We start from the raw sequence: 26,538 nt of genomic DNA on the forward strand, positions 1-26,538 counted from the left end.
TTATTTCGTGTCAGAACTATGTTGTTGAAAGTTATCGCGAGATTCGTATATGTGATTTGTTCTGTGAGATTTGGATTAACAGAGAAGGAGCGAAACTTGGAGGTGAGCGCATGTAGCAGTCTTGTGTCTTGTGTTGTTATGGTATTTTGCAGTTATGTTTGTGTTATTTTGTAAATTTATTGGTTTTGGTGTTTTAATGACTTAATATTTTGATTTAGAGCGGTCTACGAAGTTTTAATCTGTTGAAGACCAACCTCCGAAGTGGCAGGCGGCCACGAGGTAATTTTGTTAAAGCATGTGTTACCTGTCTGTAAATGTGTCTATGTCTAAGCTTTGTGTTTTGTTTTTTATAGTTTTCACGGCATTTATTAAAAGAGCCTGTCAAAAAGAAAGCCGTGCCAGTGTTGTCACTTTGGAGCTACAAGTTGAATATCTAGACTGTTAAATATCTAGACTGTTGAATATCTAGACAGTTGAATATCTAGACTGTTAAATATCTAGACAGTTGAATATCTAGACTGTTGAATATCTAGACTAATAAATATCTAGACAGTTGAATATCTAGACTGTTAAATATCTAGACTAATAAATATCTAGACTGTTGAATATCTAGACAGTTGAATATCTAGACTGTTAAATATCTAGACTAATAAATATCTAGACTGTTAAATATCTATATTGTTGAATATCTAGACTAATAAATATCTAGACAGTTGAATATCTAGACTGTTAAATATCTAGACTGTTGAATATCTAGACAGTTGAATATCTAGACTGTTAAATATCTAGACTGTTGAATATCTAGACTGTTAAATATCTAGACTGTTAAATATCTAGACTGTTAAATATCTAGACAGTTAAATATCTAGACTAATAAATATCTAGACTGTTAAATATCTAGACTGTTGAATATCTAGACTGTTGAATATCTAGACTGTTGAATATCTAGACAGTTGAATATCTAGACTGTTAAATATCTAGACAGTTAAATATCTAGACTAATAAATATCTAGACTGTTAAATATCTAGACTGTTGAATATCTAGACTGTTAAATATCTAGACTGTTGAATATCTAGACAGTTGAATATCTAGACTGTTAAATATCTAGACAGTTAAATATCTAGACTAATAAATATCTAGACTGTTAAATATCTAGACTGTTGAATATCTAGACAGTTGAATATCTAGACTGTTAAATATCTAGACAGTTAAATATCTAGACTAATAAATATCTAGACTGTTAAATATCTAGACTGTTGAATATCTAGACTGTTAAATATCTAGACTGTTGAATATCTAGACAGTTAAATATCTAGACAGTTAAATATCTAGACAGTTAAATATCTAGACTAATAAATATCTAGACTGTTAAATATCTAGACTGTTGAATATCTAGACAGTTGAATATCTAGACTGTTAAATATCTAGACAGTTAAATATCTAGACTAATAAATATCTAGACTGTTAAATATCTAGACTGTTGAATATTTAGACAGTTGAATATCTAGACTGTTAAATATCTAGACAGTTAAATATCTAGACTAATAAATATCTAGACTGTTGAATATCTAGACTGTTGAATATCTAGACTGTTAAATATCTAGACTGTTAAATATTTGGACAGTTGAATATCTAGACTGTTGAATATCTAGACTGTTGAATATCTAGACTGTTGAATATCTAGACCCAAATGTTTATTGCAGCTTTTAGTCAGACGACTTCAGATGTTCTGAGTCTGAATAGAACATAAATATCCAGATTTTCCACCTGGTCTGTGAACGCAGAGATGTTGTTTTGGTTCATGAATATTAATAACTAATTGTTTAGGGCAATAATTAATCAAACTAATAATGAAAGTCAGGGCACCAGGTGATGATTACCATCCTTCCCCCTCAGTCAGGGTCTCATACCAGCTGCTCAGTGAGGCTCATGTAGAAACACCAGCAGACTAAAGCAGAAATCACCACCGGCTCTGAACACGACCATAAACGGGTCGTCTGCGTCGTCATGGTAACCAATATGCTTCCTGCTGGATGGAGCCCGGGGGACCCCACATGTGACCTCTGACCTCTGGATGACAAGTTTCCTGTTGAAACAGAGAAACTGGAACCAGTCCAGATCTGGAACCAGTCCAGACCTGGAACCAGACCAGGAAATAGACCAGAGCAGGAACCAGACCAGACCTGGAACCAGACCAGACCTGGAACCAGACCAGACTAGAACCAGACCAGACCTGGAACCAGACCAGACTAGAACCAGTCCAGACCTGGAACCAGACCAGACCTGGAACCAGACCAGACCTGGAACTAGTTGAGTTCTGGACTGGAGAGTCCGACCCAGTTCTCCAGTCAGTTCAGTGACATGATCAGAACCAGAACCAGCTCTGTGGTTCTTCCACCGTCTGTTTATGGAAGTCATTGAACTCTTTGACTAGGCCGGTCTCACTGCTGTGGTAACCATGGAAACCGGACTGAAAGCCTGTTTAACAGGTTTTCAGTAACGCTGCTGATGAACGGCCTGTGATCGGTCCAGATGGTTCTGTTCATCTCTGGGTTTGAAACACCCGATGATTCGAATCGACGACAGGCTGGACTTCCTGGGGGAAAGCTGTGGGTCGGACATCCAGGCAGCAGGACGAGCCGAATGGATGACTGATGTCTTGACTTGGTTGATTTTTCACTTTTCGTGTTGAATGATACTTCAGTCTCTCTTTGTAGATTTCTGTGAACTTGCAGTCGAGGTTTTCTCCATTCATGTTTCAGTTTTTACTGGTGGAGCAAATTTCCACCAACAGACACGTTAACTGGAGCAATGGGTTCAACGTCAGGACGACCATCCTGCGGCTGGCTGACAGGGGACCGGCCAGGGCAGATTAAAGCTGATAAAAAGCACCAGCTGTGATGTCATTAGCAGAACATTTTGTGAAACCATCTCCCTAATTATTCATTGTGTCTATAAAGATAACAGAACTGATCAGACAGTCATCAGCTACAGACCGCTGAACTATTTACAACCTGACTGATGATCAGGTCCAGATTTTGACCTCTACGTGTTAACATGTTGAGTCAAACTGAAGTTTGGAAATACATCACAGCTTGCTATTTATCAGGTTGTAAACAAGGTGTGTCCGATAATGAACTGTCATTATCAACACAAAGCCTCCCGTCGTGTCTCTGGCTGGAGGTTCAGGCTGCCTGTGGCTGTTCTGCTGCTGTTGGCTAACTTCTGTTTAATGTCCCATCAGTTCTGCTCAGAGTCTGGAGGACAAACTGGAGGCCCTGCAGAGCCACTTCACCTGGGAGCTCCAGCCCAGGCGGCCCAACCTTACCTGTGAACTGAACATCCTGCAGGACATCGGTTCAGATGAGGGAAACGTCTGGCTGGGTCACATCTGCAACCTGCTGGGCTTCATCCAGTACAAACTGGGCTCTAGTAAAGACGCCCTGAACCTCTTCAACCGGGCCGCTGAGACCTTCCAGAGGCAGAAAAACGCTGATGAAGGTCCCTGGTTGATGGTGAACTTTGGGAATCTGGCCTGGCTGCACCATCACCTGGGAGAAGATGAGAAGAGTGAAGACTACCTGTCAAAGGTCGACGGCCTGATGAGGAAATACCCAGCTCCACCTGGGTTAGAGCGCCACCCAGAGGTCTTAGCTGAAAAGGCCTGGACCCTGATGATGTTTGATAAAGAGAAGAAGCAGCAGGCTGCAGAGCTCTTCCAGAGAGCCATCCGGATGCAGCCGGACACCGTGGAGTGGCAGAGCAGCTACGCCATACTATCAGCAGAGTTCCTCATAAAATGCCAGAGCATCTTAGAGCCCGAAGTCTTTGAGAGACTGAGATCAGCCAAAGAACGAGATCCAGGTAACTTATATGTTGCAGCTCTTTATCTGGAGGCCAAAGCTGCAAACGGAGAAAACGTCCAGGATGAAGCAAGAGAGTTGGCTGGACGGGTTCTAGAAAGACCTCCGAGTAGTTACAATGGAATCATGCCATTACTGCGTCTGTATAGAAACAAAATCTCTAAAGATGAAGCTGTTGAAATAGCTGAAAAGGCCCTAGAGAAACATCCTGACTCACGATATTTTAAAAAATCTGCTGCCATCTGCCACATGAAGAGGATCCTTAATCCGGACCGCCGGGAACCCAAACCTTCCCGCAGCGTGATCAACCGAGCCATCAGTCTGTGGGAGGAAATGATTGCAGCTTATGACGACTCTTCTCTTAGACGTCAAATAACTCTAGCACAGTTATATGCAGAGGTAGACAAAGAGAAAGCTCATCAGATTTACAAAGACCAGCTGCTGAGAGAAGATCTGGATCCAGAGGAAAAACAGAAGCTGTACAACTTATACGCCAAACATTTATACTTCATTAGGAACGAGAGCCGCAAGTCAACCATTTACCACATGAGGGCAGCAGAGATCCAGGTAGAATCCAAGTATCGACAGAGCAGCATTACAGAGCTGGAGAAGACGGTCAGAAAAAACAGAAACCCTGAACTGTTTGAAGAAATAAGCAAACTTCTGACCAGCCTGACAATTCAGCCTGGAGCTCAGAATCAGTGAATATTAAAGTCCTGAAGATCATATAAAATCTGTACGATGTTCCAGAGTCACTTCAAATGATTTGTATCTCTGTAAAATCCAATAAAATGATGAATAATGTTTTATCACATTGTTTTATTTACCCGTTTTGAAAATCTGTAGAATAAAGCCTTGATTCTGAGGAAATGACATTTCTATCATTTATTTTTTTACCTGTAAAGAACTGCAGCTGAAACCAAAACTGGTTCTGCTGAGTTCTGACTCACTAACTATCCAGACTGTTGGGCCACGTGTGTGTGTCTGTGTGTGTGTGTGTGTCTCTGTGTGTGTGTGTGTGTGTGTCGGTGTGTGTGTTGGTGTGTGTGTCTCTCTGTCTCTCTGTGTGTGTGTATCTCTGTGTGTGTGTGTGTGTGTGTCGGTGTGTGTGTTGGTGTGTGTGTCTCTCTGTCTCTCTGTGTGTGTGTGTCTCTGTGTGTGTGTGTCTGTGTATCTCTCTCTGTGTGTGTGTGTGTGTGTGTGTGTGTGTGTGTCGGTGTGTGTGTTGGTGTGTGTGTCTCTCTGTCTCTCTGTGTGTGTGTGTCTCTGTGTGTGTGTGTCTGTGTATCTCTCTCTGTGTGTGTGTGTGTGTGTGTGTATCTCTGTGTGTGTGTTGGTGTGTGTGTCTCTCTGTCTCTCTGTGTGTGTTCAGTGTGAAAGGAGAAGTGTATCCTGTAGTGTTATGTCGAGTCAAGGATGCCACCAGTATTACGTTTGAACGTCTTTAATGTTGAACATCACACTAACACATTGTGTTGTCGGCTCTAACGTCTCTCCTGCTTACGTCACTTCCTGGTTCTACTCCAATGTAACCTTACACATAAATAGTTCCATTACATTACATCACCCTTTCTTTGAGTCTTTTAAGACAAAGTAACAAATTAACAGCGGATTTTCTCTCTCTTTTTTTTAAACAGAGCATGGGGTTCCAAACACGTCTTTCTTCTTCAAACATGCAATGATTTTCTTTTTATATTAGCCTTAGCTGAAGTAAAATATTTAACTCAAGCCCAACAGGACCTTCTCAGAATAAACCTCACTATCATGCCCATAATTGCATAGGTCAGAATAGCCGGATAACCTCTTCAGTTGGTGTAATCAGCGTATTTTTTAGGTAATTTAACAGCTCTGCCACTAGAAGTTGTACGAACTGGAGTCCCAGGTAAGTTAAGATTAACCGGGTCTGCAGAGTCACTCCCTGGTTCTACAGGTGAAGAAGATGGGTGTAGCTCATTTTCACTCTAGGTGGGTTACTGAGGATGGGTCTCAGGTGTCGGCGGTTCCTCCTCAAGACTCCTGACTCGGTCTGGACAAGGTATGATCGAGGTGAATCACACTTTTGTAGAACAGTAGCTGGTTCTGTCCATCCCTTTTTAATGTCCAGTTTCACTGAAACACTGTGTCCTGGTTGGAGTTCTGGTAGTGGTTTGGCACCATGTCTGCTGTTCCGCACATAGTTTTCTTTTGTCTTCGCATCAGTTGATCTGACGAGCTGTAGATCCGCAACTTCGTTTCCAACATCGGTATCGTGGTTCTGATCTGTCTACCTAGCATAAGTTGGGCTGGGCTCACGCCAGTTGCTTGAATGGGAGTTGATCTGTAAATCATCAGGGCCAAAAATGGATCAGTCTGTCTCAGAATCCTTTTAGCCGTCTGGACAGCCCTCTAGGCCTCTATATCTAGACTGTTGAATATCTAGACTGTTGAATATCTAGACTGTTGAATATCTAGACTAATAAATATCTAGACTGTTAAATATCTAGACTGTTGAATATCTAGACTGTTGAATATCTAGACAGTTAAATATCTAGACTGTTAAATATCTAGACTGTTAAATATCTAGACTAATAAATATCTAGACTGTTGAATATCTAGACTGTTGAATATCTAGACTGTTGAATATCTAGACTGTTAAATATCTAGACTGTTAAATATCTAGACTGTTAAATATCTAGACTAATAAATATCTAGACTGTTGAATATCTAGACTGTTGAATATCTAGACTGTTAAATATCTAGACAGTTAAATATCTAGACTGTTAAATATCTAGACTGTTGAATATCTAGACTGTTGAATATCTAGACTGTTGAATATCTAGACCCAAATGTTTATTGCAGCTTTTAGTCAGACGACTTCAGATGTTCTGAGTCTGAATAGAACATAAATATCCAGATTTTCCACCTGGTCTGTGAACGCAGAGATGTTGTTTTGGTTCATGAATATTAATAACTAATTGTTTAGGGCAATAATTAATCAAACTAATAATGAAAGTCAGGGCACCAGGTGATGATTACCATCCTTCCCCCTCAGTCAGGGTCTCATACCAGCTGCTCAGTGAGGCTCATGTAGAAACACCAGCAGACTAAAGCAGAAATCACCACCGGCTCTGAACACGACCATAAACGGGTCGTCTGCGTCGTCATGGTAACCAATATGCTTCCTGCTGGATGGACCCAGGGGGACCCCACATGTGACCTCTGACCTCTGGATGACAAGTTTCCTGTTGAAACAGAGAAACTGGAACCAGACCAGACTAGAACCAGTCCAGACCTGGAACCAGTCCAGACCTGGAACCAGACCAGGAACCAGACCAGACCTAAAACCAGACCAGACCTGGAACCAGACCAGACCTGGAACCAGACCAGACCTGGAACCAGAGCAGGAAATAGACCAGACCAGGAACCAGTCCAGATCTGGAACCAGACCAGGAACCAGACCAGACCTAAAACCAGACCAGACCTGGAACCAGACCAGACCTGGAACCAGACCAGACTAGAACCAATCCAGACCTGGAACCAGACCAGACCTGGAACCAGACCAGGAAATAGACCAGAGCAGGAACCAGACCAGACCTGGAACCAGACCAGACCTGGAACCAGAGCAGGAACCAGACCAGACCTGGAACCAGACCAGACTAGAACCAGTCCAGACCTGGAACCAGACCAGACCTGGAACCAGACCAGGAAATAGACCAGACCAGGAACCAGACCAGGAACCAGACCTGGAACCAGACCAGACCTGGAACCAGACCAGGAAATAGACCAGAGCAGGAACCAGACCAGGAAATAGACCAGACCTGGAACCAGACCAGGAACCAGACCAGGCCTGGAACCAGCAAAGAATAGAACCATTCCAGAACCAAACGAGGAGAAGCAGCATTCAGTTTCTATGCACCACAGATTTGGAACAAACTTCCAGAAAACTGTAAAACAGCTGAAACACTGAGTGCCTTTAAATCTTGACTAAAAACCCACCTGTTTAGAGCTGCTTATGGCTAAATTAGGGTTAGAGTGGGTTTGATGTCTTTGATGTTTTTAATGTTTTTATCTTTTCTTTTTATCTATTTATTAAGTTCTTTTTATTTCTCTTTCTCATTGTCTACGTTTTAATGATGTAAAGCCCCCCGGAAAACGTCCCAGTTAAATGACGTTTAACTAAAGTCCTACGGGGTTTAGAGTCCCAGTTGACGGCGTTTCAACTAAAAACCTGGAGGTTGGAGTCCTTGTCAAACAGTGTTTTTGACTAAAGTCCCAGAGGGTTGGAGCCCCAGTTAAACGACAGTTAAACGACATTTAACTGAAGTCCTAAAAGGGTTTTAATGTTTTTATCTTTTTTTAATCTTTTTCAAAATGTCTTTCTCTTTCTCACTGTTTCAGTGATTTTAATGTTTTTATCTTTAAAAAAAAGAAAAAAAAGTCCAAAGGGTTGGAGTCCTTGTCAAACGGCGTTTTGACTAAAGTCCAAAGGGTTGGAGTCCCAGTTGGTGGCGTCTCTACTAAAGTTCTACAGCTTTTTATTTCTCTTTCTCACTGTTTACGTTTTAATTATGTCTTTTAAATCTCTTTCTCACATGCTGTTTTTATTTTAATTATGTAAAGCACTTTGAAATGCCTTGCTACTGAAATGTGCTTTACAAATAAAATTTGATTGATTGATTTGATTCCAGACCTGGAACCAGTCCAGACTGGATCACTTCATAAACAACAAACAGGAAGTAACTGCAGCATCTGATGCGTTGCTGATGTTTTTATGTCTCCATATTGAAAAGCTTGTTGACCTGCTGAGCTGCTGAAATCTGATCCAAATAAAGTTGATTGATCGATTGATTAACCCTTTACAGATCAGCTCCATGTGGCTCCAGCAGGGAAACAAGCAGCATTTAACTGAAAACTGAAATAATTAAAATTTACACCACATATCTGGATTGTTCAAATTTATAATCATGAACTAATTTATTATCTGTTTAGCAGCAAAAATACAAATAATACTAAGAATTTTTTTACAGTCGTTTATAAATTCAGAAATTAAGGAGTTAAAACTTCAACTGGAGATTAACACCAAGACTGTTAAACATTAAAGGAGGAGAAACTGAAACACAAACAGCATCAAGTGTTATTTAACTGGGAAGCTAAAAATACTTCAGCGTTTCCTGGTGGAGCTCAACAATAAAGGTTTTGTTTCACTGATCTGAGCTTCATGACACCAGAGGTTTGATACATGGGAGCAAAACCAGAGGAAGCAGCAGCAGGATGAGGTGAGGCTCAGCCAGATCTCACTTATGTTTCACTTACAAATATAATGAGATCATCAAAGAAGTTATGAACTAAAAGCCGTTTTGCTGATAAAGATCGTATATTTAGAACCAGTCAAAGGGACATCTAATTCTCCAATTAGGGATAAACCTGAGGTTTGATTTTAGACCATTTTTTCTGTTCATTTTCTGTTTGTAATTCAGATTCTACAGAATGAAGTTATTCTGGAGGAAGAAAATTAGAATAAATATCTGGTTCTGATAAAGTAAAGCCTGATTTTTGAGAAGTCAGAAGAGAAACACCTAGGAGTGATTGTTCATCTAATTCAGACCTTTAGTCCAGGTGACGATGCTCCTGGAGAGCCGTGTGGCAGAAACTAAACTTATCCGTTTGTTTATGGATCATTTGCTTAAAAAGCATCGAGTTTGATGAAGGCCTGGAGGATCCAGAAACATTAAAACACTTTAATGTCTTTGCAGCTTCCTGTCTGTGTTACTCTCACCCTGTGGCTGTTCTGCTGCTGTTGGCTAACTTCTGTTTAATGTCCCATCAGTTCTGCTCAGAGTCTGGAGGACAAACTGGAGGCCCTGCAGAGCCACTTCACCTGGGAGCTCCAGCCCAGGCGGCCCAACCTTACCTGTGAACTGAACATCCTGCAGGACATCGGTTCAGATGAGGGAAACGTCTGGCTGGGTCACATCTACAACCTGCTGGGCTTCATCCAGTACAAACTGGGCTCTAGTAAAGACGCCCTGAACCTCTTCAACCGGGCCGCTGAGACCTTCCAGAGGCAGAAAAACGCTGATGAAGGTCCCTGGTTGATGGTGAACTTTGGGAATCTGGCCTGGCTGCACCATCACCTGGGAGAAGATGAGAAGAGTGAAGACTACCTGTCAAAGGTCGACGGCCTGATGAGGAAATACCCAGCTCCACCTGGGTTAGAGCGCCACCCAGAGGTCTTAGCTGAAAAGGCCTGGACCCTGATGAAGTTTGGTAAAGAGAAGAAGCAGCAGGCTGCAGAGCTCTTCCAGAGAGCCATCCGGATGCAGCCGGACACCGTGGAGTGGCAGAGCAGCTACGCCATACTATCAGCAGAGTTCCTCATAAAATGCCAGAGCATCTTAGAGCCCGAAGTCTTTGAGAGACTGAGATCAGCCAAAGAACGAGATCCAGGTAACTTATATGTTGCAGCTCTTTATCTGGAGGCCAAAGCTGCAAACGGAGAAAACGTCCAGGATGAAGCAAGAGAGTTGGCTGGACGGGTTCTAGAAAGACCGATGAACAGCTACTGTGGATTTGGTTCATTACTGCGTCTTTACAGAAAGCACATCTCTAAAGATGAAGCTGTTGAAATGGCCAAAGAGGCTCTGAGGAGACATCCTGACTCACGATACACCAAAATGTCTTCTGCAAAATGCTACAGAAAGCAGATCTTTGGTAAACACAGTGATCCAGATGGCAGCAGGATTGACGAAGCAATCCGTCTGTGGGAGGAGTGGCTGCTGCTTATCCTGAATCCAGCCTTAAACACAAAATAACTCTAGCAGACTTGCATGCAAAGCAACAAAAGACAAAAAACAAAGCTGACAAGATTTACGAAAAGCTGCTGGAACAAAGAGACGATCTGGATCCAGCAGGATTACAGATGCTTTACTGTCGCTACGCAAAGCATTTATACTTCAGCGGACACGATAGTGGCAGGTCCATCGAGCACCACATGAAGGCAGCAGAGATCCAGGAAACATCCAAGTATCAAAAGAAAAGCCTGAGGCAGCTGAAGACGACTGAGAAACACAAACCCTGAGCTGTACAGGAGGATCAGGGAGGTTGAGACCAGCCTGAGGAATCAGAATCAGTCAAACTGAAGATCAGAGACCCTGAATTATCCAGAGGTTCAGGAGTTTTTGGCATCATTGGACGTTTAACTTTGAGAATGAACAGTCAGGATGAATCTTACCGTCTGTCTTACACTGAACATGGCGAGAAGTTTCACATCAACACACCAAATTAATGATGTAAACATTAAATCAGTTTGCTCCATAAGCTCTAATGTCCTTTTTCTGCTGTAAGACAGTAATAAGGAAGTGTGGTTCAGCTTTGGGTGAATTTATGATCTTTACATAGGCATCATGTTTGGGTCAGAAATGTTGGTTTTGCTCCTTCTCTGTCTGCAGAGGCTCTGAATAAAACATCTAAATCATTCCTCATAAAATTCCCCAGCAGAAAGTCAGACATTTTCTATCACAGCTCTTATTTTGACGTTATACATGTACCATGTATGGACCAACTCCACTATGGTATTATGACAAACTAGGTTTAATTTGCTATTAAGGGATTAAAAGTTATCAAAATACTGACTTTTTTCAAGAGGCTGTTTGGGAGACAATATATATTTTAAAGCAATTATTTTTGCTTCACATTTAAAATCAAATAAATTACCTAAAATAGTTAATGATAAAAATGTGTATGTTTAATTCAATATTCTTAGGGTATAAAATTCAAGTGTTTATTGTATCAAATTATGTTTTCCTTCATTCTGTAGTTTTGTTTAGGTGGCAGCAGTAGTTTTGATTTACTGGTTGTGATTGGTTGTTTACTCTGATTGGATGAACCACACCTGCCTGTGATTGGCTGGTGGTGCGGCTCATTTACTGCAGACAGAGTCCAAATCACCTGAGCGAGTGCGAGACAGAAACATATAACACGCAGCAATATTTGTTCACAAAGTCGCTCCTCCACTGCAGAGGCTTTAACCGGTTCTGTCCCAGTCGGTAGACAGAAGGCCGTGCCAGTTTACCACCCCAACCATCCAGAACCACAAATATTTAAAAAAATCCCCTGGAGCCAAACGCTGCAGACAAAGAGAGACTGAACATCATTCCAACATCGTCATTCCTGATCCCTCCTCAGGGTCATAAAGACGGGTCATCGTACAGTTTATTATTGGAGCCAAGTTTCTATTGTGAAGAAGAGAAACTGTAAAACATGAGTTTGTAATTTAGCCACTGAGAACTAGAAGATAAGAGCCTGGAGTTAAAGTTTCCCTTCAGTTGTTCTGGTTCAGTTTCTATTTCTGACAATCCAAACAGAAACTAAACTCCAGCCTCTCCCTGACTGGTTAAACTGGTGTTTTCTCCTGCTGAGCCTCATTCAGTCAGACTGACTTCCTGCAGTCAAACATATTTTCGTGTCTCTGAGTTCAGGTTGAGACGTTTCAGGATTACCTCTGATAGAAACGCTGGGACGCTTCAAAGTCAAGACAATTTCAAAGTGATTTGAAGCAGCTGGATCATGAGGTGAGTGATGGGAAACACCTGAAACCTTTTAAAATATGAATCTCTCACTGACTCAGTTGACCTTTTCTCCTGTGTTCTGGTTTTCCTTTGCTCCAGTCTTCATCTCCTTTCCTGTCTGCTGTTCGTTTCTCTGTTCAGAGTTAAATTTTTCTCTTCAGTCCCATCAGGGGCGCAACTGCACATTATTCAGGTGGATGCGAAAACATAAACCGAGGCAAGGATACGTTAAGGGTGAAACTCGTGCTACATTTACCTCATTATGTGCGTGAGGTGAAGGAGCGTAAGGCGCGCTGAAGTGTATGGGAAAACATAATCGGGCCCCTCCAGACGGGGTTTTGGCGCCCCCTCTGGCGCTGCGCCCCTATGCGTTGCATACCCACTTTTTGCCCCACTGAGTCCCATCATCTCTTTAATGTTGGATGTGAAAACCTGAACTTTAAAACCTGACTGTCTTAAACCTACTTTTCTGCTTGCTTCAGATGTTTTCTCTGAATTTTTATTCGTTACATTTAGTTGTAACTGGACTGAAAATGTCAAAATCAGGTTAATAAACACACAACTAATTTCTTTAGTCCATCTTTCTCATCAAAACATCATCTTGATTTCTTCAGTTTCTATTTCAGTCAATCATTTCATTTTCTCTGGGAGATGCAAATTAAAATCACAAATTTAGTTACTTTTGTTGGTTTTCCCAACAGTTCTGATGAAACCAAGTTCAGACTCAAGGCGCTGCAGAGCCATTTCACCTGGGATCTGAAATCCAGCCGGCAAAACCTGATCTACCTCAGGAACCGACTGCAGGACATCGGTTCAGATGAGGGAAACGTCTGGCTGGGTCACATCTACAACCTGCTGGGCTTCATCCAGTACAAACTGGGCTCTAGTAAAGACGCCCTGAACCTCTTCAACCGGGCCGCTGAGACCTTCCAGAGGCAGAAAAACGCTGATGAAGGTCCCTGGTTGATGGTGAACTTTGGGAATCTGGCCTGGCTGCACCATCACCTGGGAGAAGATGAGAAGAGTGAAGACTACCTGTCAAAGGTCGACGGCCTGATGAGGAAATACCCAGCTCCACCTGGGTTAGAGCGCCACCCAGAGGTCTTAGCTGAAAAGGCCTGGACCCTGATGATGTTTGATAAAGAGAAGAAGCAGCAGGCTGCAGAGCTCTTCCAGAGAGCCATCCGGATGCAGCCGGACACCGTGGAGTGGCAGAGCAGCTACGCCATCCTATCAGCAGAAAATCTAGATGAAAAAATAAAGAAACTGTTCGCTGACCGGCTGGAAGAGCTGAGATCAGCCAAAGAACGAGATCCAGGTAACTTATGCATTGCTGCTCTTTATCTGGAGGCCAAAGCTGCTTCAATTAAGCATGAAGCAAGAGAGTTGGCTGAAAAGATCCTAGAGAGGCCGATGAACAACTACTGTGGGATAGATCCACTACTGACTCTCTACAGAAAGCACATCTCTGTAAATGAAGCTGTTGAAATGGCCACGGAGGCTCTGAGGAGACATCCTGACTCCCGATACGTGAAAAGGTCGGCTGCAAAATGCTACAGCAATAAGATTTTATCTCATTGCAGCAACCCTGATCCCAGAAGGATCAAAGAAGCAATCAGTCTGTGGGAGGAAGTGGTTGCTGCTTATCCTGAATCCTCCCTTCAAGAAAAAATAACTCTAGCAGACTTACAGGCAAAGCTAGACAAAGAGAAAGCTGACCAGATTTACAAAGAGCTGCTGGAGCAAAGAGAAGATCTGGATCCAGCAGAAAAACAGATGCTGTACAACTTCTACGCCAAACATCTATACTTCAGTGGAAATGAGACGTGCAGGTCCATCGAGTACCACATGAAGGCAGCAGAGATCCAGGAAACATCCAAGTATCGACAGAAGAGCCTCAGAGAGCTGGAGAAGACCCTGAAGAGAAACACAGACCCTGAAATGTGCCAAGAAATTAAGGAGTTTTTGGAAAACCTGAAGGCATCAGAATCAGTCAGTCAGGATTAGTTTTAATGCTTCAGTTGCATCACATTATTGGGATGTAAATATTAGCTTTATAAACCACATGAAGGTTTGCTCTGTTATGTACAACACAACACGCCAAGCATGCTGCTCATCCTGAATCCTCCCTTCAAGAAACTTTAACTCCAGCAGATTCACAGGCAAAGAGACAATGTAACAGTTTATTTTAATAACAGAAACCTTTTATATCTCACTTGTGATTTTATTAGCTTTAGATGACTATGTGTTACTGTTTAATATGGTTAAAATCCTTGAAAGAACCTGATGGATCCAAAACTATGAATGTTTCTGCCTCCAAATCAAATCAAATACATACATTTATTTATTCAAATCACAGAATTACATCATCAGGAAGTTTTATTGTGAGATATTAACAATTAGCTATGCTAAAGCATTTATTTTGGGAAAGACTAAGCTAATTTTTCTTTTAGCGCTTTAGCGTTAGCAGGATAACTGAGGCGTTTTGTGTTTGTCTACAGCAGGAAAAAAAGCTGCTTCTTCCTGTTGGAACAAAGATGGTAAATAATGAACATTATTATAAATGATGAATATGTTCAACATTGTTGTAAAATAAAGAATTACAACCCTAATACATGAGATGTCAAATCTGTGAATTCCTCTCCAACTTTACCAAATAAAGTAAAACTAAAGTGAGGATCTGATGCTTTGATGGTTTAATGCTATAAATAAAAACAACATATTTAAATTGTCTGAATCTTTACAAAAAAACATATTTTCATATAAGCATGTAAAATTTTTAGCCACTTATGTTTCTAAGAGTTGTACTGCTTGATGTTTCATGCAAATGCCAGAGTGACTTTTAGCTCTAGCTGCTCCGGCGCCCCCTGCTGGCAGTGGTGGAGAAAGTACTCAAAAAATGTATTCAAGTAAAAGTAAAAGTACCACATTAACATTTTACTGAAGTAAAAGTAAAAAAGTCCTGGCTTTTAAAAATACTTAAGTATTAAAAGTAAAAGTACTTGCTGAATAATACCTAATCGCTAATATCATTAAGTGAACCGATCTTATTTATTTTTATACATTAGAAATGTGCCTTCCCACCACTGCCTGCTGGTGAGATGCTTTTGTTTTTTCAGAATACTCAGAAAAATTGCACTCAAATTACGTCACATCTAGGATCCCGCTAAGGGCGAAGGAAAAGGTTAGCAGACTGTTTATCTTTACATCAGGAATTTGTTTGACATGAAAAAATCCCCTGGAGCCAAACGCTGCAGACAAAGAGAGACTGAACATCATTCCAACATCGTCATTCCTGATCCCTCCTCAGGGTCATAAAGACGGGTCATCGTACAGTTTATTATTGGAGCCAAGTTTCTATTGTGAAGAAGAGAAACTGTAAAACATGAGTTTGTAATTTAGCCACTGAGAACTAGAAGATAAGAGCCTGGAGTTAAAGTTTCCCTTCAGTTGTTCTGGTTCAGTTTCTATTTCTGACAATCCAAACAGAAACTAAACTCCAGCCTCTCCCTGACTGGTTAAACTGGTGTTTTCTCCTGCTGAGCCTCATTCAGTCAGACTGACTTCCTGCAGTCAAACATATTTTCGTGTCTCTGAGTTCAGGTTGAGACGTTTCAGGATTACCTCTGATAGAAATGCTGGGACGCTTCAAAGTCAAGACAATTTCAAAGTGATTTGAAGCAGCTGGATCATGAGGTGAGTGATGGGAAACACCTGAAACCTTTTAAAATATGAATCTCTCACTGACTCAGTTGACCTTTTCTCCTGTGTTCTGGTTTTCTTGTGGTCCTGCATCGCCGTCATTCATAGAGAAAATTGAGTGAGTTTAGGTACAGGAGGTCAAAGGTCAGGCTAAAGCTAACGTTTTAACTTATACTCTTCTCACGTCGTTCAACAGTTCCAACTTATCCTTTGTATTTTCGTCACTTGATGATCCTGAACCATTTCTATCCTTTCCAACGTCAACGAAGTAGTTTGTCCTGTAACCGGTGGGTTGAAACCGCGACGCGTCTGCCTCTGTCCTGGTGTCCAAGGTGCTTCACCTGCCTTGCCTGCTGGTGGAGCTCACAGTTCTTCAGTCAGATCAGGGCAGCTGTGGCTACCATGTAGCTCTCCACCATCAGTGTCAGAGTGTGAATGACTGTAGTGGGAAGCGGTTTGGAGTCCTCTGGACTTGATGAAGAACTGTAACAGTACAAGTCATTTACTCTACTTCTTCATGTTTCCCTGCAATCATTATTTTATTCTCTCTGAACAGGAGAGAGTAACTTTGTTTTCATGATTTCCCAGCAGCTCCACAGAGACTTCAGAGTCCAGGCTGGAGGCCCTGCAGAGCCACTTCACCTGGGAGCTCCAACCCTCCAGGTCCCAACTGACCTACCTCCGGGACGCACTGCAGGACATCGGTTCAGATGAGGGAAACGTCTGGCTGGGTCACATCTACAACCTGCTGGGCTTCATCCAGTACAAACTGGGCTCTAGTAAAGACGCCCTGAACCTCTTCAACCGGGCCGCTGAGACCTTCCAGAGGCAGAAAAACGCTGATGAAGGTCCCTGGTTGATGGTGAACTTTGGGAATCTGGCCTGGCTGCACCATCACCTGGGAGAAGATGAGAAGAGTGAAGACTACCTGTCAAAGGTCGACGGCCTGATGAGGAAATACCCAGCTCCACCTGGGTTAGAGCGCCACCCAGAGGTCTTAGCTGAAAAGGCCTGGACCCTGATGAAGTTTGGTAAAGAGAAGAAGCAGCAGGCTGCAGAGCTCTTCCAGAGAGCCATCCGGATGCAGCCGGACACCGTGGAGTGGCAGAGCAGCTACGCCATACTATCAGCAGAGTTCTTCAGCGACAGATTAAAGCAGCTGAACGCTGACCGGCTGGAGACGCTGAGATCTGCCAACGAACAGGATCCAGATAACTTATGCCTTGCTGCTCTTTATCTGGAGGCCAGAGCTAGAAACGGAGAAAACGTCCAGGATGAAGCAAGAGAGTTGGCTGGAAAGCTGAAAGAGAAACCTGCCAACAGCTACAGTGGAATCAGCCCATTGCTGAATCTGAACAGAAAGTTTAAACTGGAAGACGACGCTGATGAATCTCCAGATGAAGCTTTGACTCAAACCCCACAGCAAAGATCTGATGCTGAGAGTCTCACAAAGAAGATCCTTTCTAAGGGCTACGAACTTGACAACAACGAGATCAACAGAGCAATCAGACTGTGGGACGAAGTGATTCAGAATGATCCTCAACCCAAACTTGAAGATAAAATCACTGTAGCATCCATACAGGCAAAGCTAGACAAAGAGAAAGCTGAGCAGATTTACAAAGAGCTGCTGGAACAAAAAGATCTGGATCCAGCAGAAAAACAGATGCTGTACAACTTCTACGCCAAACATTTATTTTTTATTAAATATAACAGCCGCGAGTCAACTGAGTACCACATGAGGGCAGCAGAGATCCAAGAAGAATCAAAATATCGACACGCCAGCATCACAGAACTGAAGAAGACCTTAACAAAAGAAACTTCCAGAAGAAACGGAGACGCTGATCTGTGCAAACGCATCAAGGAGCTTCTGGCCAGACTGGGAATTCAACCTGAAACCCAGAACCAATGAATGTGATCAGAACATTCTTAAAATATTTCACATTAGCATCAAATATGAGCTGAATAATTTAGACAAGCAAATTGTTTTTACATCTATGACTGGGTCTTCTTCTGTAACTTGATTTTTTGCCAAATAAAAGTTTGAGTTTCACTGTCTTGTTCTTTCATTACTTCCAGCTTCACCTAGAGGCCAGTGCAGAAATGACCGAGACTCTGGTGACGTCACAGAAAAAGCTGCTGGCTGATCTTTGATGGTGCATGTTACGATCCGGCTCAGCCAGGGGAAAGGGAAGTAACATTAAAGAAACCTAGGTGGTAAGGTTTTAACAATTTAGAGATTTATTGTTGGGTTCAACAAAATAAAGAGGGTAAAAATTAATAGTCAAAACATAGGGACTAACAGAAAATACTAAACAAAATAAATTACACAAACAATCAATTGTAAACCAAAAACTTAACCAAACAAAAAAAAAAAGACTTTCAGAACGGGGTACACAAAGCAAACTACAAATCTCTAACAGAGACTCAAAGATCCCTCACAGGGACAACAAGGTTATCAGAGCTTAGCAAAGCTACCAAAGGTTAACAGAGCCGTCAGCGCAAACTTACAGCAGTGAAACACCTAACAAAAGTGGCAAGCTGTCTAAACAAAAGGAAACAGCCGCGCCTTCTCCCAGGATGTCCTCAGTTCTTAAAGGGAGGCCTCAACAGTGATTGGTGGAGCCGGCAATTGATGACCCAATCACGGTAGGCCTCAGGATGTAGGACAGGACGAGCAGGGCAGCACCCACTTCCAGATGGAGTCAATCTAATTAGCCACTGAAAACAACAAACAAACACAGAAAAAGGCCACTGGCCGTAACACCTCCCCCCTTAAAATCCTAAACGAAATGGTTTGGAAGGAACATTCCCAACCGAAGGTAACTATATAAGCTACACTCTAGATAAAGCATCTGCTAAGAAGTTGTCTGCCCCTTTCTTATGTTTGATTTCAAGATGGTAATCTTGTACCAGTAAAGCCCACCGCATGAGTCTCTGATTGTGGTTGTACATGCGAGAAAGAAAAACAAGGGGGTTATGGTCGGTGTACACTATGATTGGCACAGGACTGGACCCTAGGTAAACCTCAAAGTGTTGAAGTGCAAGTAGCAAGGCCAGAGTTTCTTTCTCAATGATGGAGTAATTGAGTTGGCTGGGTGTAAATTTACGGGAAAAATAACAGACGGGATGATCAGCTCCGTCCCCACCTTCCTGTAACAGTACAGCACCAGCTCCAACAGCACTAGCATCCACTTCAAGTTTGAAAGCCTTTGACATGTCTGGAGAAGAGAGGACAGGTGCATATGACAACAAAGATTTTATACTTTCAAAAGCATGCTGATACTCAGGAGTCCAGACAAAGTCTACTTTTGGGCTCAGCAAAGTAGTGAGAGGGTGGGCTACTGTCGAAAAATTTCGACAGAAGTTTCGGTAATAACTGGCCATGCCAAGGAAACGACGAAGGGCTTTTCTGGTGTTAGGGACAGGAAACTCAACGATGGCTTTTATCTTGGCTTCTACAGGGCATACTTGTCCCTGGCCGACCTGTCTACCTAGGTAAGTGACAGTTGCTTTACCAAAGTCACACTTTGCGAGGTTTACAGTAAGCGAAGCTGCAGCAAGCCGTGTGAACACATCTCTTAAGATTTTTATGTGTTCTTCCCAGGTAGAAGTATACACAATGAGATCATCAAGATATGCATTACAGTTTGGTAACCCAGACAGAACAGTGTTAACCAACCGTTGAAAGGTGGCCGGGGCATTACACATGCCAAACGCCATGACGGTATATTGCAAAAACTGGTCTGGTGTCACAAAGGCAGAGATCTCTGATGCACGATCCGTTAATGGTACCTGCCAGTATCCTTTTAACAGGTCTAGTTTACTTACAAAATTGGCATTGCCAATGGTATCAACACAATCCTCTATACGGGGAAGTGGATAGGAATCCATAACAGTAACTGAATTTACCTTCCGGAAGTCTGTTATAAAACGAGGAGAACCATCAGGTTTCATCTCCAACAGACATGGGGAGCTCCATGGGCTGGAACTATGCTTAGCAAACCCATGTTGTAACATGTAGTCTGTTTCACCGTTCATCAAAACTCTTTTAACTGGGTTTGTTCTGTACGGATGTTGTTTTATTGGTTTGGCCCCGGCAACATCAATATCATGTTTAAGAACTGAAGTTTGTCTTGGCACATCATGGAATAGTTCTGGGAAACTTTTGATCAAGACAATAATATCATTTTTTTGTTCCTCTGTTAAATGTGAAAGCTGATTAGGCAGAACCTTCAACATTTTAGAGTTTGACAATCGTGAGCTTTGGTAAGAAATGGGACGCAATGTTAAACCATCCTCTATAGCAGAGTCAGAACAATCCCTTACAATCAATGCTGAGGAGCAAGTTGAAGGTAAGGATTGACCTGTTTGAAGGTCAGGATTACCGTTTGGGTCTCGAGAACAGTACGGTTTCAACATATTTATGTGACAGACCCGAGATTTCCTCCTCCTTTCCGGAGTGCAGATTACATAATCTGTCTCACTCAACCTTTCCTGAACCACATAAGGTCCTGAAAACTTAGCAGAAAGGGCAGAACCAGGAACAGGTAGTAAAGCTAGGACTTTGTCCCCCTTAGCAAAAGAACGGAACAGAGCAGACTGGTCATAATGCTTTTTCATAGACCTTTGGGACTCACCTAGTGTTTCTTTCGCAATAGCACAAGACTGATGCAGTCTCTCTCTGAATTTGCAGACATAATCCAGAATGTTTTCCTGGGGAGAAACATTTATCTCTAAGAGTTTCTCTTTGAGAATTTTCAGAGGGCTACGGAGTGTATGGCCAAACACCAACTCAGCAGGGCTGAATCCTAGAGACTCTTGAATAGACTCCCGAGCGGCAAACAAAACAAAAGGTATGCCTTCATCCCAGTCTTTTTCTGTTTCTGTACAATATTTTCGTAGCATAGACTTTAACGTCTGGTGCCAACGCTCTAAAGCTCCTTGAGATTCAGGATGATAAGCGCTGGAGACTGTATGCTGTATATTCAGTTCTTTTAGAACTTGCTTAAAAAGTTTAGACTGAAAATTTGTGCCTTGATCAGTTTGAATTATTCTAGGAAGGCCAAAGGTGGAAAAAAACTTTGTCATCGCTTTTACTACTGAGCTGGAGGTAATCTTACGCAGTGGGATTGCTTCTGGATAACGAGTTGAGGCACACATTAAGGTGAGCAGAAACCGATTGCCAGATTTCGTGCGAGGAAGAGGTCCAACGCAGTCCATGATGATTCGCTCAAAAGGTTCTCCAACCACGGGTATAGGATGGAGAGGAGCAGGAGGGATAACTTGGTTGGGCTTACCAGTTACCTGACAGGTATGACAGCTGCGACAATACTGACGTACATCTGTTTTTAATCCGGGCCAGTAAAAATGTTTCAGAACATTCTGATAAGTTTTTGTTACTCCCAAATGTCCTGACCAGCTTCCTTCATGTGCCAAGGCCAAAATGTGTTTGCGGTAACCTGATGGAATCACAATTTGGTGTACCACATTCCAGTCAGCATCAGGGAGGACAACAGGGCACCATTTTCTCATCAATACTCCATCATTTACATAAAATGCTACTGGTTCAACTCTAGCTTTGTCAGCACTTACAACACTTGAGAAGCACCTTGTAAGGGTTGGATCCACCTTCTGAGCTGCACAAAGCTGTGACTGGGAGATGGGAGAAAAACCAAAATCAGCTTGCCGCACATCTGGTCTCAGCTGCGGGACTGCAGGCAACTGTGTTGTAGTCGGTAGTTTTTTCTCCTCTGAAAAGATTGACATAAGCACACTGTCAGACAAGTCTACCTTTTCCTCTGAGATTCCCTTCAATTTTTGAGCCCTGGTGAGCACACAGGAAGTAGAGACAGTAGTCTGTGTTGCGTCTTCCTCCTTAGGAAGGGAGCAGGGGACATCCAATACTTCTAGGGATGGTGTTACCTTACCACCTGCAATATCATTACCAAGTAAAAGGGAAATACCTTTTACGGGAAGCGCAGAACAAACAGCAATGGGGAAAATACCAGAAATCAGTTCTGATTGTAACTGCACCAAGTGTACAGGCCGGGGGACATAACTCATTTCCAGTCCTTGCAGAACAACACTGTAGCCACAAGATGACAACTCAGAAAATGGTAAGGAATCTGTTAAGATAACAGATTGGGAGGAACCAGTGTCTCGTAAAATACGAACTGGGTGTGGATCTGCAAGTTTTCCTGGTAATGAAACATATCCAGTCAGCAAAAAAGGTTCATAACATGGATCGGGACTAAAACTAAGTTCAGCCTTTCCTAGGGTAGGAGACTGGCTCTTTATTAACCCCACACCTTTAGGTTTGGGTTGTGTGTTCTGTTCCTTTCGTTTCAAGGCTAAACAATTAGCAATGAGATGACCTGCTTTGTGACAATAGAAACACTCCTTGTCATTCTTTTGAGGAGTTGATTTGGGTTGCTCAACAGTTGACTTTATAGACACACTTTTATTGAGCACGGACTGAAAGGTAGACTTATGTGTAAGCACATACTCATCAGCTAACACAGCAGCAGAAGACAGTGAGTTTACCTTTTGCTCATTCAAGTGAACAACAACACGTTCAGGTAGACAATTTTTGAACTCTTCCAATAGAACAAGTTCTCTCAGAGTATCAAAATTTGTCACCTGACTTGAAGCACACCAACGGTCAAAGAGGCTTCCCTTTTCTCTGGCGAACTCTACATAGGTCTGAGAGGGGCTTTTCTTAAAAGACCTAAATTTTTGCCGGTAAGCCTCAGGAACAAGCTCATAAGCTTTCAAAATGGCAGCTTTAACCACATCATACTTTTGGGTGTCTGAAAGAGGAAGGGCAGCTACAACCTCTTGAGCTTTACCATAGATTTTGCACTGTAAAAGCAAAGACCAAACGTCAGGTGGCCACTGTAAAGCCTGTGCTATTCGCTCAAAAGCAGAGAAGTAAGAATCAATCTCTGTCTCTCGAAACTCAGGTACTAAAGAGACGTACTTGGTAACATCAAAGGGTCTAATAGAAGAGGGCCCACTAGAACTACTAGCAGGGTTCTCACTGGTTGTTTGAACTGGAAATCTGGCCTTATACTCAAGCTCTAGCTGTCGAAGCTTTATAGCTTTTTCAGCCTCAATTTCCAACCGTTTAACTTCAAGCTGATATTGCCTGAGTTGTGCTTTCTCCTCAGCCTCAGCCTCAACTTGCAATCTGGTGAGACGGACCTTCAGGCGAGCATCAACTTTGGACCCAACAGATCCAGAGGAAGCCGAGAGGGGATCAAACCTAGGAAGTGTGACAGGAGTCTGAATCCCACCAACCACCTTCAGGTCCCCCTCTGGTGTTAGCTCCTGAGGTCTCTCTGCAAGGTTTGAGGGGCCAGCAGATTCCATCTCTGCAGCAGGCACAGCAACAGTTGGTAGAGCAGATGAGACCGGGATCTGCAAAGGCAAAGACAACAAGTTCAACTCAACCAGTTTATTCACAATTAACTCCCTTAGTTCCTTCTTCAGCAGTTGCTTGGAATAAGAAATGGAAAAGTAACTTGCAATCTCAGCTAAATCAGCTTTACGACAAGATGCAAGTTGTTCAAGAGAAGGCTGTGCCAAGAACTGGTCAATATTAAACTGAGCCATTTCTGAACTAACAACACATACTTTACAGCGGCACCTCCCGGCAGCAAAACCAAACAAATGTCTCTAAACTGTAGCCACGGGATTGTATTAAACAGATCCCGGACGAGCCCCCATTTAATGTTACGACCCGGCTCAGCCAGGGGAAAGGGAAGTAACATTAAAGAAACCTAGGTGGTAAGGTTTTAACAATTTAGAGATTTATTGTTGGGTTCAACAAAATAAAGAGGGTAAAAATTAATAGTCAAAACATAGGGACTAACAGAAAATACTAAACAAAATAAATTACACAAACAATCAATTGTAAACCAAAAACTTAACCAAACAAAAAAAAAAAGACTTTCAGAACGGGGTACACAAAGCAAACTACAAATCTCTAACAGAGACTCAAAGATCCCTCACAGGGACAACAAGGTTATCAGAGCTTAGCAAAGCTAACAAAGGTTATCAGAGCTGTCAAAGCTAACAAAGGTTAACAGAGCTTAGCAAAGCTACCAAGGGTTAACAGAGCTTAGCAAAGCTAACAAAGGTTAACAAAGCTTAGCAAAGCTACCAAAGGTTAACAAAGCTTAGCAAAGCTACCAAAGGTTAACAGAGCCGTCAGCGCAAACTTACAGCAGTGAACCACCTAACAAAAGTGGCAAGCTGTCTAAACAAAAGGAAACAGCCGCGCCTTCTCCCAGGATGTCCTCAGTTCTTAAAGGGAGGCCTCAACAGTGATTGGTGGAGCCGGCAATTGATGACCCAATCACGGTAGGCCTCAGGATGTAGGACAGGACGAGCAGGGCAGCACCCACTTCCAGATGGAGTCAATCTAATTAGCCACTGAAAACAACAAACAAACACAGAAAAAGGCCACTGGCCGTAACAGTGCATCAGAAAAAAATATGACTTTTTATTTAACAGCCTAAAAACTTAGCGTGTTAGTGTTAACCATGACGATGTCAGACAAATAAAATAAGTTTCAAGATGCAAAGCTTGTACAGAATAAAAACAGAAATGCTTCAGCTGAAGTTACATTAAATACACAGAATCAATAAATAAATAAATCTGTGATTAAAAACTATAAACTAAGTCGAGTTCTGTTAACTGGGAAAAGGTTTCGCAGCTGTGTGAGTTTTTATGCGACGCGTCAACTCATCACTGCGGAGGAAATGCCTGCTGCAGACCTCACAGGAATAGCGTTTCTGCCTCATGTGTTCTCATGAACGGTTAAATTGACTCGCTGGTTGAAGTTTTTCCCACAGGTCTGACACTAGTAAGGCTTCACACCTGAATGAGTTTTCGTGCGGCGGCTCTGGTTGGTTCTCCGACTGAAGCTCTTCCTGCAGATGGAACATGAAAACAGCTTCTCGCCTGTGTGGCTCTGCACGTTCAACTCGGTACGTCTAGTTAAGCTTTTCCCACAGGTCTGACATAAGAAGGGTCTCGCCTTAGTGTGAGTTTTCATGTGGTCAGCCAGATAATTCTGGAGGATCTCTTTACCACAAATGCAGCATGAGCAGCGGTTCTGGTCCGTGTGGGTTCTCATGCAGTTAGTGTGCTTTTAAAACTGAAGCTGTTCCCACAGGTATGACAGGAAAATGGTTTTTCTCTTGTGTGACTTGTCATGTGAATGCGAAGGTATTTCTGGGTCAAATATTTACCACATATTTTGCAGGAGAGGTTCTGGTTCCTCCTTCTTTATCTGGAGAGGTTCCTGGTCCAAACTGGACTACCTGTCTAGGGTAGAGAACCGCTGGTCCGTCAGAACATCCTCCTCCTTACAGACATCATGCTTTGGGAGATCTAGATACGTAAAAAACAGACACGATAATTATTATTGTGACTTTAGAATAAACAGCAATTAGAAGCATCCTGTGTGCACAAAGGAGTGTTAAATAAGATCCTTCCTCCCAGTGTCTGTTAGACTCTATAATCATCATCACTGCTCCCAATAAATCAATAAGACGCCTGCGTCACGATACAAAAATATCAAACTTGTTACGGTGCTAACAAAAATGACACCGCAGAAACATTTTTGAAAGCACAAGGTTCTTTCCAACTAAGAGCAAAGATATGATTAATTACAATATGACAATATTTTAAACTCCTTATTTGGACCCAAACCAATAAGGACAGAATCATTTTATAGAAAACGCCCCGATACCTGCCTGGTTTCCTACTGAGGTAAGTTATAATCTCACCTGAGCTGAGCAGAGCCTGCATCATCGTCCTGCTGCCTCTAGTCTACTGTCCCCTCCCTGCTCTTTCTGTCTTTCACACATTTATTTTAAATGTGTGAACAGCAATAGTGAGCCCAACTTCTGCACAGAAATGAAAGAGCATTGTATTTATTTCTAGCATTAAATAACTGGAAAACTACTCCTAAATGTTCATTTTTTCCCCAAAAAGGTACTCAACTACATGTAACTGAGTAAATGTAACCCATCTCTGAACATGAATAACAGCATTATTGGTATTTTTGTTAACATATTTTGGCACAGATTAACTAGTCATTTAGGCAACATCTAAATTTAACAGCATAGCTAAACTCAGTTTGTTTTGAAAAACTGCAATGTGTTCTGCCTTTAGCTGCTCTGGCTGGTTTGCATAGTGTGCAGCATGAGCTCAGACTCTGTTCCTGGATCCAGAAGGAACTCTGGCATTAGCATGGGTGTGCTAGTGTTAAGAGTCGGCTCAAAAAACCCTGTTACTGCATGTTAACAACAGATAAACCAGCTGCATCCTGAGTGCACAAAGTAGCATTACAGGAGATCCCTCCTCCCAGCTGCTGGTAGATTCAGCCCCATCCACATGGAAACAGGAAACTCAA

General features: G+C 42.3%; 5 protein-coding genes and 1 pseudogene across 8 annotated transcripts; 4 read left to right on the forward strand and 2 right to left on the reverse strand.

Moving 5' to 3' along the window:
• Nucleotides 1-2,567: 2,567 nt before the first annotated feature.
• Nucleotides 2,568-4,658, forward strand: LOC148159884 (antiviral innate immune response effector IFIT1-like). The gene is made up of 2 exons (XM_088005239.1): nucleotides 2,568-2,614; nucleotides 3,246-4,658. Exons 1-2 carry the CDS (start codon nucleotides 2,568-2,570, stop codon nucleotides 4,567-4,569), a joined length of 1,371 nt encoding a protein of 456 aa, XP_087861365.1. The 3' UTR covers nucleotides 4,570-4,658.
• A 4,456-nt stretch (nucleotides 4,659-9,114) lies between these two features.
• Nucleotides 9,115-11,160, forward strand: LOC148159885 (antiviral innate immune response effector IFIT1-like; annotated as a pseudogene).
• Nucleotides 11,161-12,276: 1,116 nt separating this feature from the next.
• On the forward strand, nucleotides 12,277-15,022 carry LOC106911908 (antiviral innate immune response effector IFIT1-like). The gene is made up of 2 exons (XM_088004792.1): nucleotides 12,277-12,413; nucleotides 13,112-15,022. Exons 1-2 carry the CDS (start codon nucleotides 12,409-12,411, stop codon nucleotides 14,415-14,417), a joined length of 1,311 nt encoding a protein of 436 aa, XP_087860918.1. The 5' UTR covers nucleotides 12,277-12,408; the 3' UTR covers nucleotides 14,418-15,022.
• LOC106911910 (antiviral innate immune response effector IFIT1-like) lies at nucleotides 12,327-18,375 on the forward strand. 4 transcript variants are annotated; one of them, XM_088004789.1, is made up of 2 exons: nucleotides 12,327-12,413; nucleotides 16,701-18,375. In XM_088004789.1, exons 1-2 carry the CDS (start codon nucleotides 12,409-12,411, stop codon nucleotides 18,019-18,021), a joined length of 1,326 nt encoding a protein of 441 aa, XP_087860915.1. In that variant the 5' UTR covers nucleotides 12,327-12,408; the 3' UTR covers nucleotides 18,022-18,375. The 4 variants fall into 4 exon arrangements, with proteins under 4 accessions (XP_087860915.1, XP_087860917.1, XP_087860916.1 ...); XM_088004791.1 differs by having other exon boundaries at nucleotides 12,330-12,413; nucleotides 16,704-18,375; XM_088004790.1 differs by lacking the exon at nucleotides 12,327-12,413 and adding an exon at nucleotides 15,710-16,106 and having other exon boundaries at nucleotides 16,704-18,375.
• On the reverse strand, nucleotides 18,328-22,257 carry LOC148159886 (uncharacterized). The gene has a single exon (XM_088004779.1). The coding sequence runs from the start codon at nucleotides 22,173-22,175 to the stop codon at nucleotides 18,945-18,947; it is 3,231 nt and encodes a 1,076-aa protein (XP_087860905.1). The 5' UTR covers nucleotides 22,176-22,257; the 3' UTR covers nucleotides 18,328-18,944.
• Nucleotides 22,257-24,860, reverse strand: LOC148159887 (uncharacterized; the record flags this gene model as incomplete). The annotated part of the gene is made up of 1 exon (XM_088005240.1): nucleotides 22,257-24,860. A coding segment is annotated over exon 1 (1,470 nt), but the record flags the coding sequence as incomplete, so codon positions are not given.
• Nucleotides 24,861-26,538: the final 1,678 nt, after the last annotated feature.

Source organism: Poecilia mexicana, unplaced genomic scaffold (genome assembly GCF_051168715.1).
Source record: "Poecilia mexicana isolate PSO_F unplaced genomic scaffold, ASM5116871v1 scaffold_4, whole genome shotgun sequence".
Classification (NCBI taxonomy): domain Eukaryota; kingdom Metazoa; phylum Chordata; class Actinopteri; order Cyprinodontiformes; family Poeciliidae; genus Poecilia; species Poecilia mexicana.